Source organism: Danio aesculapii, chromosome 15 (genome assembly GCF_903798145.1).
Source record: "Danio aesculapii chromosome 15, fDanAes4.1, whole genome shotgun sequence".
Taxonomy (NCBI): domain Eukaryota; kingdom Metazoa; phylum Chordata; class Actinopteri; order Cypriniformes; family Danionidae; genus Danio; species Danio aesculapii.
In genome coordinates, this window is record NC_079449.1 from 20,451,364 (window position 1) to 20,466,509 (window position 15,146).

At 40.7% G+C, this 15,146-nt stretch overlaps 1 protein-coding gene across 2 annotated transcripts; it reads left to right on the top strand.

The window, feature by feature from the left end:
* prpf8 (pre-mRNA processing factor 8) lies at positions 1-13,392 on the top strand. 2 transcript variants are annotated; one of them, XM_056474532.1, is made up of 42 exons: positions 1-93; positions 700-831; positions 914-1,082; positions 1,177-1,341; positions 1,730-1,948; positions 2,028-2,240; positions 2,317-2,442; positions 2,539-2,644; positions 2,725-2,915; positions 3,159-3,278; positions 3,375-3,684; positions 3,769-3,903; positions 4,004-4,133; positions 4,211-4,407; positions 4,494-4,700; positions 4,789-4,952; positions 5,046-5,172; positions 5,275-5,467; positions 5,649-5,836; positions 5,950-6,188; positions 6,284-6,430; positions 6,519-6,729; positions 6,931-7,047; positions 7,135-7,382; positions 7,939-8,118; positions 8,198-8,333; positions 8,440-8,609; positions 8,688-8,817; positions 8,913-9,059; positions 9,261-9,421; positions 9,552-9,743; positions 9,837-10,074; positions 10,166-10,294; positions 10,393-10,506; positions 10,589-10,762; positions 10,901-11,094; positions 11,182-11,421; positions 11,501-11,642; positions 12,027-12,167; positions 12,284-12,423; positions 12,543-12,745; positions 12,848-13,392. In XM_056474532.1, exons 2-42 carry the CDS (start codon positions 711-713, stop codon positions 13,000-13,002), a joined length of 7,029 nt encoding a protein of 2,342 aa, XP_056330507.1. In that variant the 5' UTR covers positions 1-93; positions 700-710; the 3' UTR covers positions 13,003-13,392. The 2 variants fall into 2 exon arrangements, with proteins under 2 accessions (XP_056330507.1, XP_056330508.1); XM_056474533.1 differs by having other exon boundaries at positions 74-93; positions 703-831.
* Positions 13,393-15,146: the final 1,754 nt, after the last annotated feature.

A 15,146-nucleotide genomic window follows, 5' to 3' on the forward strand; every position in this document is an offset into this window, starting at 1 on the left:
AAAGACTCTACGCACAACGTGCATAGTACGCCATTCCGCTGAGCTCAAAACCACCACACAACTACAGTCACTGGCGAGAAACTTCTTTTAACTGTAAGTTATTTCATTCTTTAAGTCTAAACCCGTGCATGCTTTGTTTGCAATTTTTTAAAGTATCACCTAAGATTTGCCACTGTTTGTTTGCGGAAACGATTTACTTGTATAATATTCGGTAAGCTAAGCTAACATGCTAACTAATGCGTTATGGAGGCCAAAGAAACGAATCATACTGCATACATACACACAAATCTTAAATATTGTTACTTGAGGTGCAGAATGTGTAAAAGTCTACCTGGCGGTTGTCTTCTTTAAATAAATAGTCTCTAGAATAATTCTCCATGGTAAGAAAACAGTTCAGGCGCGATAGCCGAGTTAGCGTTAGTGGGGTAACATAAGTTCGTTGATGTGATTATGTACTTTAAAGATAGTTTATCGTACTTACACATTTCTGTTTCTTTTAAAACGATTAAATTAGCATTTTGTTAGGTTATGCTTGCAGATCTCTACTGAATTTTAATATAGGTTTTGTTGTTGTTGTAGGCTTGTAAGGACTTGTATAGAAACAGTATGTTTTTGTCTGTTTTCTGTACGTTACTCATGTTTTGTAGTCTAACCTATATATATTTCATATATTTTATGAATTATTGTTTCTGCTTGCAGTAGTCGCTGCCATGGCAGCTCCTTTCCCCTACAGAGGTCTTCCTGGACCAATGCCTCCAGGTGTTCCTCCACCTCCTCCTGCTGTTGCTCCAGTGCCAGATTATATGACTGAGGAGAAACTGCAAGAGAAAGGTGCGTTCACGAAGTTTGAAACAGCATGCAATTTGTACTCAAAGTTTGTTTACTTATTTTACATGGAATCTCTTTGTTGTAGCTCGGAAATGGCAGCAGCTGCAGGCCAAACGCTACTCTGAGAAGAGGAAATTTGGCTTTGTGGATGCTCAGAAAGAGGACATGCCACCTGAGCATGTGCGCAAAATCATCAGGGATCATGGTGACATGACGAACAGGAAATTTCGTCATGACAAGAGAGTCTACCTTGGGTAAGAACATTTGCTTTATTACAGTGGTAACTGGTTTTTATATGATTATCAAAGTTTTTTTTTTATGTAATTAATTGTTGCTTTTAATCTGCAGGGCCCTGAAGTATATGCCCCATGCAGTGCTCAAACTGCTGGAGAACATGCCAATGCCCTGGGAGCAGATCAGAGATGTTCCTGTGCTCTACCACATCACAGGCGCTATATCCTTCGTGAATGAAATCCCTTGGGTTATTGAGCCAGTGTACATATCTCAGTGGGGGTAAGCGGCTCTGTGATGATGTCACTTGTGGGGGGAAAATGTTGGCCAAGGCCATTTAAAATTCTAATTTGTAGTATTTTCTTGGGGAGCTGCGTGGTTGTGTGGTAAATTGTGAGTGTAATTTTAGAAGTGATATAAGTACTATAATTTAATTAATAAATTAAATAAAACATCTTTCCATTACTGTTACCTGAAGTAAGACAAAATAATTTAAGGAAATTAAATACATTAATTTTATGTATTATTTTGCTTGTCATATTTGAGAAGGAAACCATCAACATTTTGATTGAAAGATTTATGGTGCCCTTTTTGGGAGCAGCTGTAGCAATATTGTTATTTCCGTTTTTTTATTGTTTAATAATGTTGAAACTCTTTCTCTTTACACAAGCACAATGTGGATCATGATGCGTCGTGAGAAGAGAGACAGGCGGCACTTCAAGCGCATGCGTTTCCCACCATTTGATGATGAAGAGCCTCCTTTGGATTATGCAGATAACATCCTGGATGTGGAGCCTCTGGAGGCGATCCAGATGGAGCTGGACCCTGATGAGGACTCTTCTGTCACAGACTGGCTCTATGAGCATCAACCACTGAAAGACACCACCAAGTGAGTGTTGGGGACAATTTAAAAAATATGTTTACTTGCTTCATTTGCTTATGGTTTGTCTTTTTTTTTCCTTCCACAGATACGTGAATGGGACCACATACAGACGTTGGCAATTCACTTTGCCAATGATGTCCACTCTGTATCGGTTGGCTAATCAGCTGCTGACAGACTTGGTGGATGACAATTACTTTTACTTGTTTGACTTGAAAGCTTTCTTCACCTCTAAAGCTTTGAACATGGCCATTCCAGGAGGACCTAAATTTGAGCCACTTGTCAGAGACATTAACCTCCAGTACGTACTGTGTCCTAACTGGTATAATTGGCTATTGCTTATGTTTTCCAGGGATCTAACTTGACTTTCATTTCAGGGACGAAGACTGGAATGAGTTCAATGACATCAACAAGATCATCATCAGACAGCCAATCAGGACAGAATACAAAATTGCATTCCCTTACTTGTACAACAATCTGCCACATCATGTGCACCTTACCTGGTATGAAACATTATCTTGCCTTCAGTTTAATCGTTCACAAAAACTCTTGAAATTAATGTTTTGAACTGAACTGATGTTTTGTGGTGGTCTATACAGGTACCACACACCAAATGTGGTGTTCATCAAGACTGAAGATCCTGATCTGCCTGCCTTCTACTTCGACCCTCTAATCAACCCCATCTCTCATAGGCACTCAGTCAAGGTCAGAAATTAATTAAATAGTTTAAATAAACTTCTGTGCATTTTATCCACAATTATTGCAAGGTTGTGTTTTCTCTATAGAGCCAAGAGCCTCTGCCAGATGATGATGAAGAGTTTGAACTTCCTGAATATGTGGAGCCATTCCTGAAGGAGACGCCTCTTTACACTGACAACACTGCCAATGGAATTGCATTGTTGTGGGCACCTCGTCCATTCAATCTCCGCTCTGGAAGAACCAGACGAGCCATTGATGTTCCTCTGGTCAAAAACTGGTTGGTTTTTAAAATATATGCTGCAGAAGACCGTTCACAAAACATATTTTTGTTTAAGCATAGACTTTGTGTGCTTATGTCTCAGATCTTTTGCAGGATCACACCATTTTCTTTTAAAAACATTTAAAGTGTTTTAAAAATGTGTTCTGTGATGATTGTTCTGGAATTGCATACTATCTGAGAATTAGGAAACTCTGCAAAAAGACTACAACTTTATAAATAGGCTCTCTCTTCTGCAACTAGGTATCGTGAGCACTGTCCTGCAGGCCAACCTGTGAAGGTGCGTGTGTCTTACCAGAAGCTTCTGAAGTACTATGTGTTGAACGCTCTAAAACACAGACCACCTAAGGCACAGAAAAAGAGGTGAGGCTGCTTTTCCAGAGCTTGCACCAAGGTGTAATAATTAGGGTGCATTGTCATGCATAAAACAATGGTTGTATTTTTCTTTCCCTTCTTTAGATACCTGTTCCGCTCTTTCAAGGCCACCAAATTCTTCCAGTCAACAAAGCTGGACTGGGTAGAAGTCGGACTGCAGGTGTGCCGGCAGGGCTATAACATGCTGAACTTGCTGATTCACAGAAAGAACCTGAACTACCTGCACTTGGACTACAACTTCAACTTGAAGCCTGTAAAAACCCTCACAACAAAGGAACGTAAGAAGTCTAGATTCGGAAATGCGTTTCACTTGTGCCGTGAGGTTCTGCGCTTGAGCAAGCTCGTGGTGGACAGTCATGTACAGTACAGGCTTGGAAATGTTGATGCTTTCCAGGTATAACAAATACAACTTTTATGCAGCCTGTGAAGCTTATTGTTAGCTTTGTGACCACTATTAAACTTGTCTGCCTTCCTGTAGCTTGCTGATGGTTTGCAGTACATCTTTGCCCATGTGGGTCAACTGACTGGCATGTACCGCTACAAGTACAAGCTCATGAGGCAGATCAGAATGTGCAAAGACCTGAAGCATCTCATCTACTATCGCTTCAACACAGTGAGTAACACTCAATGGAGTTAAAAAAACATTGTTTCTGTCCTCTGTGACTTTGTTCGGATTGATGCTATGCCTTGCAACTAAGTGACCTATCATTTAGGGCCCTGTTGGAAAAGGTCCAGGCTGTGGGTTCTGGGCACCAGGATGGAGAGTCTGGCTGTTCTTCATGAGGGGCATCACCCCTCTTTTGGAGCGGTGGCTCGGCAATCTTCTGGCCAGGCAGTTTGAGGGTAAAATATGCTTTGTATTTACAAAGGATGCTGTAAGGTGGTGTTCAAGGACTAATTTGATGTGTATTGCTGTTTAGGTCGACACTCTAAGGGTGTTGCCAAGACTGTGACCAAACAGCGTGTGGAATCTCACTTTGATCTGGAGCTGAGAGCTGCTGTGATGCATGACATTCTGGATATGATGCCTGAGGGTATCAAGCAAAACAAGGCCAGAACCATCTTGCAGCACCTTAGTGAGTCATGGAGGTGCTGGAAGGCCAACATCCCTTGGAAGGTACAATTTTGTTGATTTTTGTTGCTTATAAATATTTTTTCAGATTTAAAAGTTTATCATTCAGGAAATGTTACTTAATTTTCCAGGTTCCTGGGCTTCCAACTCCCATCGAGAACATGATTCTCCGTTACGTGAAGGCCAAAGCTGACTGGTGGACCAACACAGCTCACTACAACCGTGAGAGAATCAGAAGAGGAGCTACTGTGGATAAGACTGTGTGCAAGAAAAACTTGGGACGACTCACTCGACTCTACCTAAAAGCAGAGCAGGAGAGACAGCACAATTACCTGAAGGTACATTTTTTTGGGAGGTTCTTGAAAACTTTAAACAGTTTGCTGTTCCCATAAAGGAACATGGAATAATTAATAATTTGTCTTGTAGGATGGGCCTTACATCACAGCTGAGGAGGCCGTGGCCATTTACACCACCACAGTGCACTGGCTGGAGAGTCGACGGTTCTCTCCAATTCCCTTCCCTCCTCTCTCCTACAAGCATGACACCAAGCTACTCATTCTGGCTTTGGAGAGACTCAAGGAAGCTTACAGGTCAAGCCAGTTGCATAAAACAAATCTGAGTGAATCTATTGGGTTTTAGATGATTGCTTCTCTTCTGACTTTTCTTTGTGTTTTTTATTCCAGTGTGAAGTCTAGGCTGAACCAGTCACAGCGTGAGGAGTTGGGTCTGATTGAGCAGGCCTATGACAACCCTCATGAGGCTCTGTCCAGAATCAAACGTCACCTCCTCACTCAGAGAGCCTTCAAAGAGGTCAGCACACAAGCACAATTTCAGCAGACTTTATAAAACCACTGAATTCCTCGTGGCCTGTTACTGGTCCTAGCTTTCAACTAAAGTAGTTATTTTCTTCAGGTTGGCATCGAGTTCATGGACCTTTACAGTCACTTGGTGCCGGTTTATGATGTTGAACCTTTGGAAAAGATCACTGACGCATACCTGGATCAGTACCTGTGGTACGAGGCAGACAAACGTAGGCTTTTCCCACCTTGGATCAAACCAGCTGACACAGAGCCACCACCACTGCTGGTGTACAAATGGTGCCAAGGTGAAGAAGGAATTTACTGTTTCTAGATTGACCTATTTATAGTTGTTCTTTTAGTATGCAGCAATTAAAAAAAAATAAAAATTGGGCCAAAGAGAAAAACTTATTGCCTGATGCCTGTAATTATCCGAGTCCTAATTTTGTCTTTAATTTCACTGTTTTGCATTTATATTTCTGGTTGCAGGAATCAACAACCTGCAAGATGTATGGGAGACTGCAGAGGGTGAATGTAATGTCATGCTTGAGTCTCGCTACGAGAAGATGTATGAGAAGATTGATCTGACGCTGCTGAACAGGCTTCTGCGTCTCATTGTTGATCACAACATTGCTGATTACATGACAGCTAAAAACAACGTTGTCATTAACTATAAGGTCTGTTATTTGCACATATTAGTTCATTTCTCAAATCCCCTTTTTCTTTATACTTTTGAGAAGTTTATTTTCATTGCATAGCTTGATATTTAGATGTCTGTTTCTTTTTACAGGACATGAACCATACAAACTCGTACGGTATCATTCGTGGCCTGCAGTTTGCCTCTTTCATTGTGCAGTACTATGGACTTGTGATGGACCTGCTGGTGCTGGGTCTGCACAGAGCCAGTGAGATGGCTGGACCTCCTCAGATGCCCAATGATTTCCTTAGCTTCCAGGATACAGCCACTGAGAGCGCCCATCCCATCCGTCTGTACTGCAGATATATAGACCGCATTCATATCTTCTTCAGGTTAGTAGTGCAGATAATTGAAATTTCCTATCTTCCTTTGTGCAGTTTAATTCTTGAAGTTATATGTTCTAATCTTCTGGTTTTGCTTTATGTAGGTTCTCTGCTGATGAGGCCAGAGATTTGATCCAGAGGTACCTGACTGAGCACCCAGACCCCAACAATGAGAACATTGTGGGGTACAACAATAAGAAATGTTGGCCTCGAGATGCTAGGATGAGACTGATGAAACATGATGTCAACTTGTAAGTCCCATAGAATTTTGTCCTTCTAAGCCCCTTAATAAATCGCAGGCTGATGTATGTGCTATGATTGATTGTCTTTTTCACACAGGGGTCGTGCTGTGTTCTGGGACATCAAGAACCGTCTCCCTCGCTCGGTGACCACAATTCAATGGGAGAACAGTTTTGTGTCTGTGTACAGCAAGGACAACCCCAATCTGCTCTTTAACATGTGTGGCTTTGAGTGTCGCATACTCCCGAAGTGTCGCACTAGTTATGAGGAGTTCACACACAAAGATGGTGTTTGGAATTTGCAGAATGAGGTAAGCAAAATGACAAATTAGTAGTATTGTCTTCTCTGTTGACATTTACAACCAATACTACTGCAAAAACCAGTATACCATCACTCAGCCTTTTCATACTTTTTCCCCTTAAAAGAAGAATGAAAAACATTTTTGGTTAAATATTACCAGGGCTTTTAGTCCTTCTGAGAGGATAGTGGTTAATTTTGGCTTCATTTGTAGGTAACAAAAGAAAGGACAGCACAGTGTTTCCTGCGTGTAGATGATGAGTCCATGCAAAGGTTCCACAACAGAGTGCGACAAATTTTGATGGCTTCTGGGTCCACCACTTTCACCAAGGTGAACCTTTAATTTGAGTTTTTAAATGGATAGCAACTTGTATATCCTCATTTTGCACACAGTTTTAGATAATTTTGCTTTTCTCAGATCGTGAACAAGTGGAACACTGCTCTGATTGGTCTGATGACCTACTTTCGTGAAGCTGTGGTCAACACTCAAGAGCTTCTGGACCTGTTGGTAAAGTGTGAGAATAAGATCCAAACCCGTATCAAGATTGGGCTGAACTCCAAAATGCCCAGCCGTTTCCCTCCTGTGGTGTTTTATACCCCTAAGGAGTTGGGTGGCTTGGGAATGCTTTCCATGGGACACGTGCTGATCCCGCAGTCTGACCTTAGGTGAGTCCTTTGAGGTTTTTATTGCTGTTTTCTTGATGAGTTACAGAAGCATTTCACAATGGCTATGGTACCGCCCCAGGTATGCATTCAGAGAACATTGGTTGATGCTTTGCGTGTGGAGCGATTAGATAAGGTGGAGTATCATTTTCACAGCAATGACTGTTTACATCAGTCGTCTTTAGGCTTTCTGATGATGGCTGCAAATGTTAGTGCAGCATCCAAACAAGATGATATCACTAAACGGACTCCAACTTTTTCTCTTGAAATTCATAAGAATGTTTGTTGTTTGCTGCTTGTCATAAGGTACCTAATTCATGCTTGAATTTGTAACTGTTGAATTTCTTTCTGGGACACTGATGTTAATCATATTTAAACTGGCCAAATCAAATTGGTTATTTTGCAATCAGTGAGATGCTTTTTTTTTTTTTTGGTGATGGGTGCTAAGGAATCTAGATAATGGATAGGTGGACCGCTGACTCAAAAAAGGTTCAGAACCATTAAGGAAATTTGCAACCACAGATTCAGGAAATTGATGTATAGTTCTGTGTGTGCTCAGGTGGTCCAAACAGACCGATGTGGGCATAACTCATTTCCGCTCTGGTATGAGTCACGAAGAGGATCAGCTTATTCCTAATCTGTACCGCTACATCCAACCATGGGAGAGTGAGTTCATTGATTCTCAAAGAGTTTGGGCTGAATATGCCCTCAAGCGACAGGAGGCCATTGCTCAGAACAGGTACTATCCTCTAAACCAAACCTTAATCTAGATGATGGTGCTGTTCTTGGCATAATTATATAACTCTGATGCTACTCAGACGTTTGACACTGGAAGATCTGGAGGACTCCTGGGACAGAGGTATTCCACGTATCAACACCCTCTTCCAGAAGGACAGACATACACTTGCTTATGATAAGGGCTGGAGAGTCAGAACAGACTTCAAGCAGTACCAGGTAAAATCTTTCCTTGTGGTAAAAGTGAATTGCATGGTAAACGCAGTGGCACTTCAGTTACATTCAGTTTGGTAGTATTCATTTTAAATATTTTTGAATGTTTCAGGTGCTGAAGCAAAATCCATTCTGGTGGACTCACCAAAGGCACGATGGAAAACTCTGGAATTTGAACAATTACCGAACAGACATGATCCAGGCACTTGGAGGAGTTGAAGGCATTCTTGAGCACACACTGTTCAAGGGTACCTATTTCCCTACCTGGGAGGGTCTCTTCTGGTAAGCATTTTATTCAATTGTTTCTTTTTTTCCAAAAATGTTAAGGTTGATTTAACTCAACATTTCAATCGTTTGTAGGGAGAAGGCCAGTGGTTTTGAAGAGTCTATGAAATGGAAGAAGCTCACTAATGCTCAGAGATCTGGTCTGAACCAGATTCCTAATCGACGGTTCACCTTGTGGTGGTCTCCCACAATCAACAGAGCCAACGTATGTCTTTTGGAAAAACCTTTACATTTACACTAAGCAATCAAAGTTATTTTTTTTCAATTTTAGACTCACGCATTCTCTTGATGTTCTTGTAGGTGTATGTGGGTTTTCAAGTGCAGTTGGACCTTACTGGAATCTTCATGCATGGTAAAATCCCAACCCTCAAGATCTCTCTGATCCAGATCTTCAGAGCTCACTTGTGGCAGAAAATCCATGAGAGCATTGTCATGGATCTCTGTCAGGTAAGCGCATACACCATTTAAATTAATTACATTAGTATGCAATAAACATGACTCCGAGTTATATTATACAGCTGTACAGTCTGTGTACGATTGTGAATGTTTTATTTTTATTTTTTATATACACACTGAACTGGTGACAATTGACTCAATCAGAGTTGTTCTGGTGAATGCCATCAACAAACTTCTGTTTGCCATGTGTAGGTGTTTGACCAAGAACTGGATGCTTTGGAGATTGAGACTGTCCAAAAAGAGACAATCCATCCCAGGAAGTCTTACAAGATGAATTCCTCCTGTGCTGACATTCTGTTGTTTGCCTCCTACAAGTGGAACGTCTCACGCCCATCACTTCTAGCAGATTCCAAGTACGTCTCAGCTTCATGGATGTTAACTTTTATATCAAGTGGATTTATGTCATGCATAGTGCCAGCCCATAATACCCACATGAAAATGACATCTTGATGTCGTTTAAGATTCTTGCATTTTTTTCTACAGGGATGTAATGGACAGCACCACCACACAGAAATTCTGGATTGACATCCAACTCAGATGGGGTGACTATGACTCTCATGATATTGAGAGATATGCCAGGGCCAAGTTCTTGGACTACACCACTGACAACATGAGTATTTACCCATCACCCACTGGAGTTCTTATTGCCATTGATCTGGCATACAATCTTCACAGGTCAGATTTTTAGATCATGTGATTTGTCACAGTCAAGAACAACCTTTGTGTTTCCAAAAACTGATGTTCAAGTATTTATATTATTTTCTGCAGTGCCTATGGAAACTGGTTCCCCGGAGCCAAGCCCCTAATCCAGCAGGCAATGGCAAAGATAATGAAGGCCAATCCGGCTCTGTATGTGCTGAGAGAGCGAATCCGCAAGGGTCTGCAACTCTATTCTTCAGAGCCCACTGAGCCTTACCTGTCTTCCCAGAACTATGGAGAGCTCTTCTCTAACCAGATCATCTGGTTTGTAGATGACACCAATGTGTACAGAGTCACCATTCACAAGGCAAGTCAACATTTTGAAGATGTTCCTTGTGGCTTGTATTGTTTTGTCCTTGGATTATGTAGTAAAATGTCAAAATTGTATCCTGTTTCAGACCTTTGAAGGTAACTTGACCACCAAACCAATCAATGGAGCCATTTTCATCTTCAACCCCAGAACTGGACAGCTTTTCCTGAAGATCATTCACACTTCTGTGTGGGCTGGACAAAAGCGTCTTGGACAGGTCCGTTTATCACTCTTATTTTGTTTCCACAGTTGTTGTTTTTCTTTTCGTGTTGTCAGTGACACTTATTTTACTGGTCACTGGTTCTGCCTTTGTAGTTGGCTAAGTGGAAGACTGCTGAAGAAGTGGCTGCCCTGATCCGATCGCTACCTGTTGAAGAGCAGCCCAAACAGATTATTGTGACCAGGAAGGGCATGTTGGATCCTCTTGAGGTAAGGCACTTCACCTTTAGCTACCAAAATGAGTGCTGGAGCTCTGTTAACTCTTAGGTTAACAACAATCTGTTTTCTCCAGGTGCATTTGCTTGACTTCCCCAACATTGTAATCAAAGGCTCTGAGCTCCAGCTCCCCTTCCAGGCCTGTTTGAAAGTGGAGAAGTTTGGAGACCTAATTTTGAAGGCAACAGAGCCTCAGATGGTCCTGTTCAATCTGTATGACGACTGGCTCAAGACCATCTCCTCTTACACTGTAAATCCAGCTTTTATTCTATAAACTTAATAAATTTAAGCTATTTAATAAATATAAGCTTCGAAGCAAAATTTGTTGCTTCTAAGGTTTACACTAATTCTATGATATCTTAAACCAAAATCTGTTTTTGTTGCCTAGGCGTTCTCTCGTTTGATTTTGATCCTGAGAGCACTTCATGTCAACAATGACCGTGCCAAAGTTATCCTGAAGCCTGACAAGACCACCATCACCGAGCCCCACCACATCTGGCCCACTCTGACAGATGAGGAGTGGATCAAAGTGGAGGTGCAGCTCAAAGATCTCATCCTGGCTGATTATGGCAAGAAGAACAAGTAAGAAATACAGATTTTCAAGTACATACAAAAATGTATATCTGCTTTGGAATGTTTAAGATTGTAAATTTTCGATCTTCTCCACAGCGTGAATGTGGCATCTTTGACTCAGTCTGAAATCAGGGACATCATCCTGGGAATGGAAATCTCTGCTCCATCTCAGCAGAGACAGCAGATCGCTGAGATCGAGAAGCAGACCAAGGAACAGTCTCAGCTTACGGCCACTCAGACTCGCACAGTCAACAAACACGGAGATGAGATCATCACCTCCACCACCAGCAACTACGAGACGCAGACCTTCTCTTCCAAAACTGAATGGAGAGTTAGGTGCGGAAATGTTTCTTGTCTTTTAAGTCAATAAAGCACAGCTAAAGTCCATTGTTAAACAGTTTTCTTCATCTCACAGGGCGATCTCTGCTGCAAACTTGCACTTGCGTACCAACCACATCTATGTGTCATCGGATGACATCAAAGAAACAGGCTACACTTACATCCTGCCCAAGAATGTTTTGAAGAAGTTCATCTGCATCTCAGATTTGCGTGCTCAGGTTAGACTGACAGTCTTATTAAAATGTTTCGTCTTAGATATTTTTGCTTTAATTTTAGCGTGGTCATGCTAACCTGTCGATAGAAATCTTAAGAGAATTTTCACTTTGCTTAAGTCAAATTATGGCAATTTATGAGAGTAACAATGTTGTTATATAATTTGTGTAATATTGAAACACATCTATTTCAACGTAATAATCTGCACACAAAGTTTTTATAAGAATTTAGTGAGATTGATTTGAATTGCATTGTTAATTTACAAGAACTTTATTCCTGTTATGACTTGTTGAACACAATACAACATTTTGATTTTAAAATAAAACCTATATTGTGTTATCCGGTTTCTTACTTGACCTATTTTTGCTTGTATATTTTCCCCCCTGTAGATTGCAGGTTATCTGTATGGAACCAGCCCTCCAGATAACCCTCAGGTGAAGGAGATCCGCTGTATTGTGATGGTGCCACAGTGGGGTACACATCAGACCGTTCACCTGCCCAACCAACTGCCACAACATGAGTACTTGAAGGTCAGGAATTTACACATGCGCATTTGGTGTATTTGCACATCTAATTTGGTGTTATCAGCTGTCTGTGTCCTCCCAGCCTTGTCAAACCCTTCAAATGCTGTCCTTATCTTTCATAGGAAATGGAGCCTCTTGGATGGATCCATACACAGCCTAATGAATCGCCCCAGCTTTCTCCTCAGGATGTCACCACCCATGCAAAGGTCATGGCTGACAACCCATCCTGGGATGGCGAGAAGACTATCATTATCACTTGCAGGTATAGATTAAACACATTAACACACTGTGGCTGCGTTCCTAATTTCCCAATTATAATGTACTGTATTGCATACAATGTATTGCATGTGAGACTTAATCCTAATGGTTTTGCTTGTCTAGCTTCACCCCAGGTTCCTGCACACTGACAGCCTACAAGCTGACTCCCAGTGGATATGAGTGGGGTCGACAAAACACAGATAAGGGTAATAACCCCAAAGGTTACTTGCCTTCTCACTATGAAAGGGTTCAGATGCTTTTGTCTGACCGTTTTCTTGGCTTCTTCATGGTGCCTGGCCAAGTCTCCTGGAACTACAACTTCATGGGTGAGCATAGATTTATATTTGATACATATTGAAGTGATTTACACATTTGTAAATTGCAGATACAGCAATGAACTTTTGCTAAATTCTCTTTCCTTGTTCTAGGTGTTCGCCATGACCCCAACATGAAGTATGACCTGCAGTTGGCCAATCCGAAAGAGTTCTACCATGAAGTTCACAGACCGTCTCACTTCCTCAATTTTGCTTCTCTGCAAGAGGGCGAAATCTACAATGCTGACCGTGAGGATATGTATGCATAAGTACAAACAGAGACTATTTAAAGTAAAAGCACCCACAGGCTAAAGCAATGCTTTTGTTGTGTTTTGTCCCTCTATACTGTTAGCAGTAATGTAAATGCTTGGAAACTCAAAGCATGTCATCTGTTTTTTTTATTTTTTGCTTTATCATAATTGCTTGTCATTTGACTTGATTATGCACAAGTCTGAAAGCACATTGTTGTGCTTTGTCTGTTGATGTGAGATGAATGAATTTTTCGTCTAAAAATATCTGTACCCTTTTTCGGAGTTGTTTGTAGTACATTGTGTGTTTTTTATGAATCCGGAATAATTTGTCTCTTCCCTGTAGCTATGTTGTGCATCTGTTATGTACACTAGTTTGGGTTTAAATAAAGATTACCACTTTTATAAGAATTTAATCTCGATCTCAATCCGGTTTGTTTTGTAGAGTGAATTATTGCTTTGTTTACTAAATTAACAGTAGCTTTATTATCTAAAGAGCAAGGACACTATGCTTTCAGAGGAATCCAATCTGCATGCATATGTTACAGTACACTGAACAGCTCAGCCCTCAATATGATATGGCAAGTTGCTTTAACATTTAAATGTTAAACATAATATTAACTGATTAAATGACAGTACTTTGACTCATCAGGTTTGGTGGAAAAAACTGAATTTAATGGGGTGGTCCAAAGTGTATTTTAAGGCTTGGTTGTGTCTATAAGATGCAAAGCAATGTGTGCTCATCCCTCTCTGGTTTAAAAAAATTCAATTTTTTTTCATACATCTTTGATTTTATATACAGCTACTCGGGTAACATGAAAGTGACTGACATATTTCCTAGTTCCTGAAAGGCCTGCCCTCAAGAAGTTTTAATTGGTCAGCTAACATAATGTGCTGTGATTCGCGAATCGACTCTCGTTACCACGTCACGCCCCTACAAGCCCATGCTTTGGCGCTGTGTAAACAGTAGCTGAATCAGACAAAATGAACAGCACACAGATGAACCTCACGTCTGATCTCTAAAATCTGACAACTGTCTTTCACATGTATTCGGAATAAGCATGTGCAAGTAATATAAAACGTTCTCATATCTTTCGTGAGTTTGTTATTTGAGAGGTAGAATGCAAGGAAAACATCCGCATAATGAGACACTACACGCGCTACTGAAGATTGTGGGTGTTTACAGGGGTTTGACTGATGAATATGAATTTGTAGCTAAATTGTTAGTGGTGCAAAACAGCATTTCCCATTGTTTACGTCCTCGCTACAACATACCATTAACGCTAGAAACGGTGCATGTACTTGATCTATTTTAACAAATAAAAACACTTACAGGTCTTGGCTCACAATCCACAGCTTCGTTGATTGGAGGAGTTTTTAGCCGAATCCAGCACTGAACTGGGAGAGATTCTGGAAGTTCTCCTTAGTCAAATGCTAGCTATATATTTTTTGATTATTCTCTGGAACATAATTAAAATTAAATTGTAAGCACTTCTCTCTGAGTGTCATGCCCTTTGGAAACCCAAATACAGAAACAGGACAAGCTCTGTGGAAATAGCAATGTTTGGATGGAATTTTAACTTTCTCTGCTGTAAGATTACAGCGCCTCTGGCCACACCACAATGCTGCGCTTGGTGAATGTGCGTAACCTGCAGGGTTTATGATCTCATTAACCCGGATGTATTTTTTGTAGTCCCCAAATTTGTTTGCTGTAGGCTTTGCCAAGCTAACTCTGTAAAAGCCAATGTCTCCCTTTGCACTGAACTTTGAGCATATTACAATCAGAGATGTTATGTTCACAAATCTACATTACACATAAACTAAAGTTTAACATATATCGTAGTGGACCACCCCTTTAAGCTAATTTGAACCTGCCATTGTTCTTCTGTGTGTTTGTGGCAATGCAATGTTGCCAATGACGAAAAAAAAACCTAAATATTTATTTATTGCAGTTATCTAGCACTTATACAGCTTCGTTTGATACACTTAATAGTGATGTGCTTCCATTTGCATGATCTCAAAAATATGCACAGGCAAGCTTTAAAGCAATTATATTACTGTAGAGTTGCATAAATACTGAGTTATTTACCAAAACTAAAAAATTATCAGTTTACTGTGTGGTTACTTAATAGATACTAGTAGCTATTTATTACAGTATGCCATAT

Coding starts and splice junctions, on each gene's coding strand:
- prpf8 (XM_056474532.1), top strand. CDS start 711: ATGGCAGCTCCTTTCCCCTACAGAGGTCTTCCTGGACCAATGCCTCCA. Junction 6,730..6,930: donor TTTGGAATTTGCAGAATGAG/GTAAGCAAAATG, acceptor CTTCATTTGTAG/GTAACAAAAGAAAGGACAGC. Junction 8,610..8,687: donor ACCTGGGAGGGTCTCTTCTG/GTAAGCATTTTA, acceptor AATCGTTTGTAG/GGAGAAGGCCAGTGGTTTTG.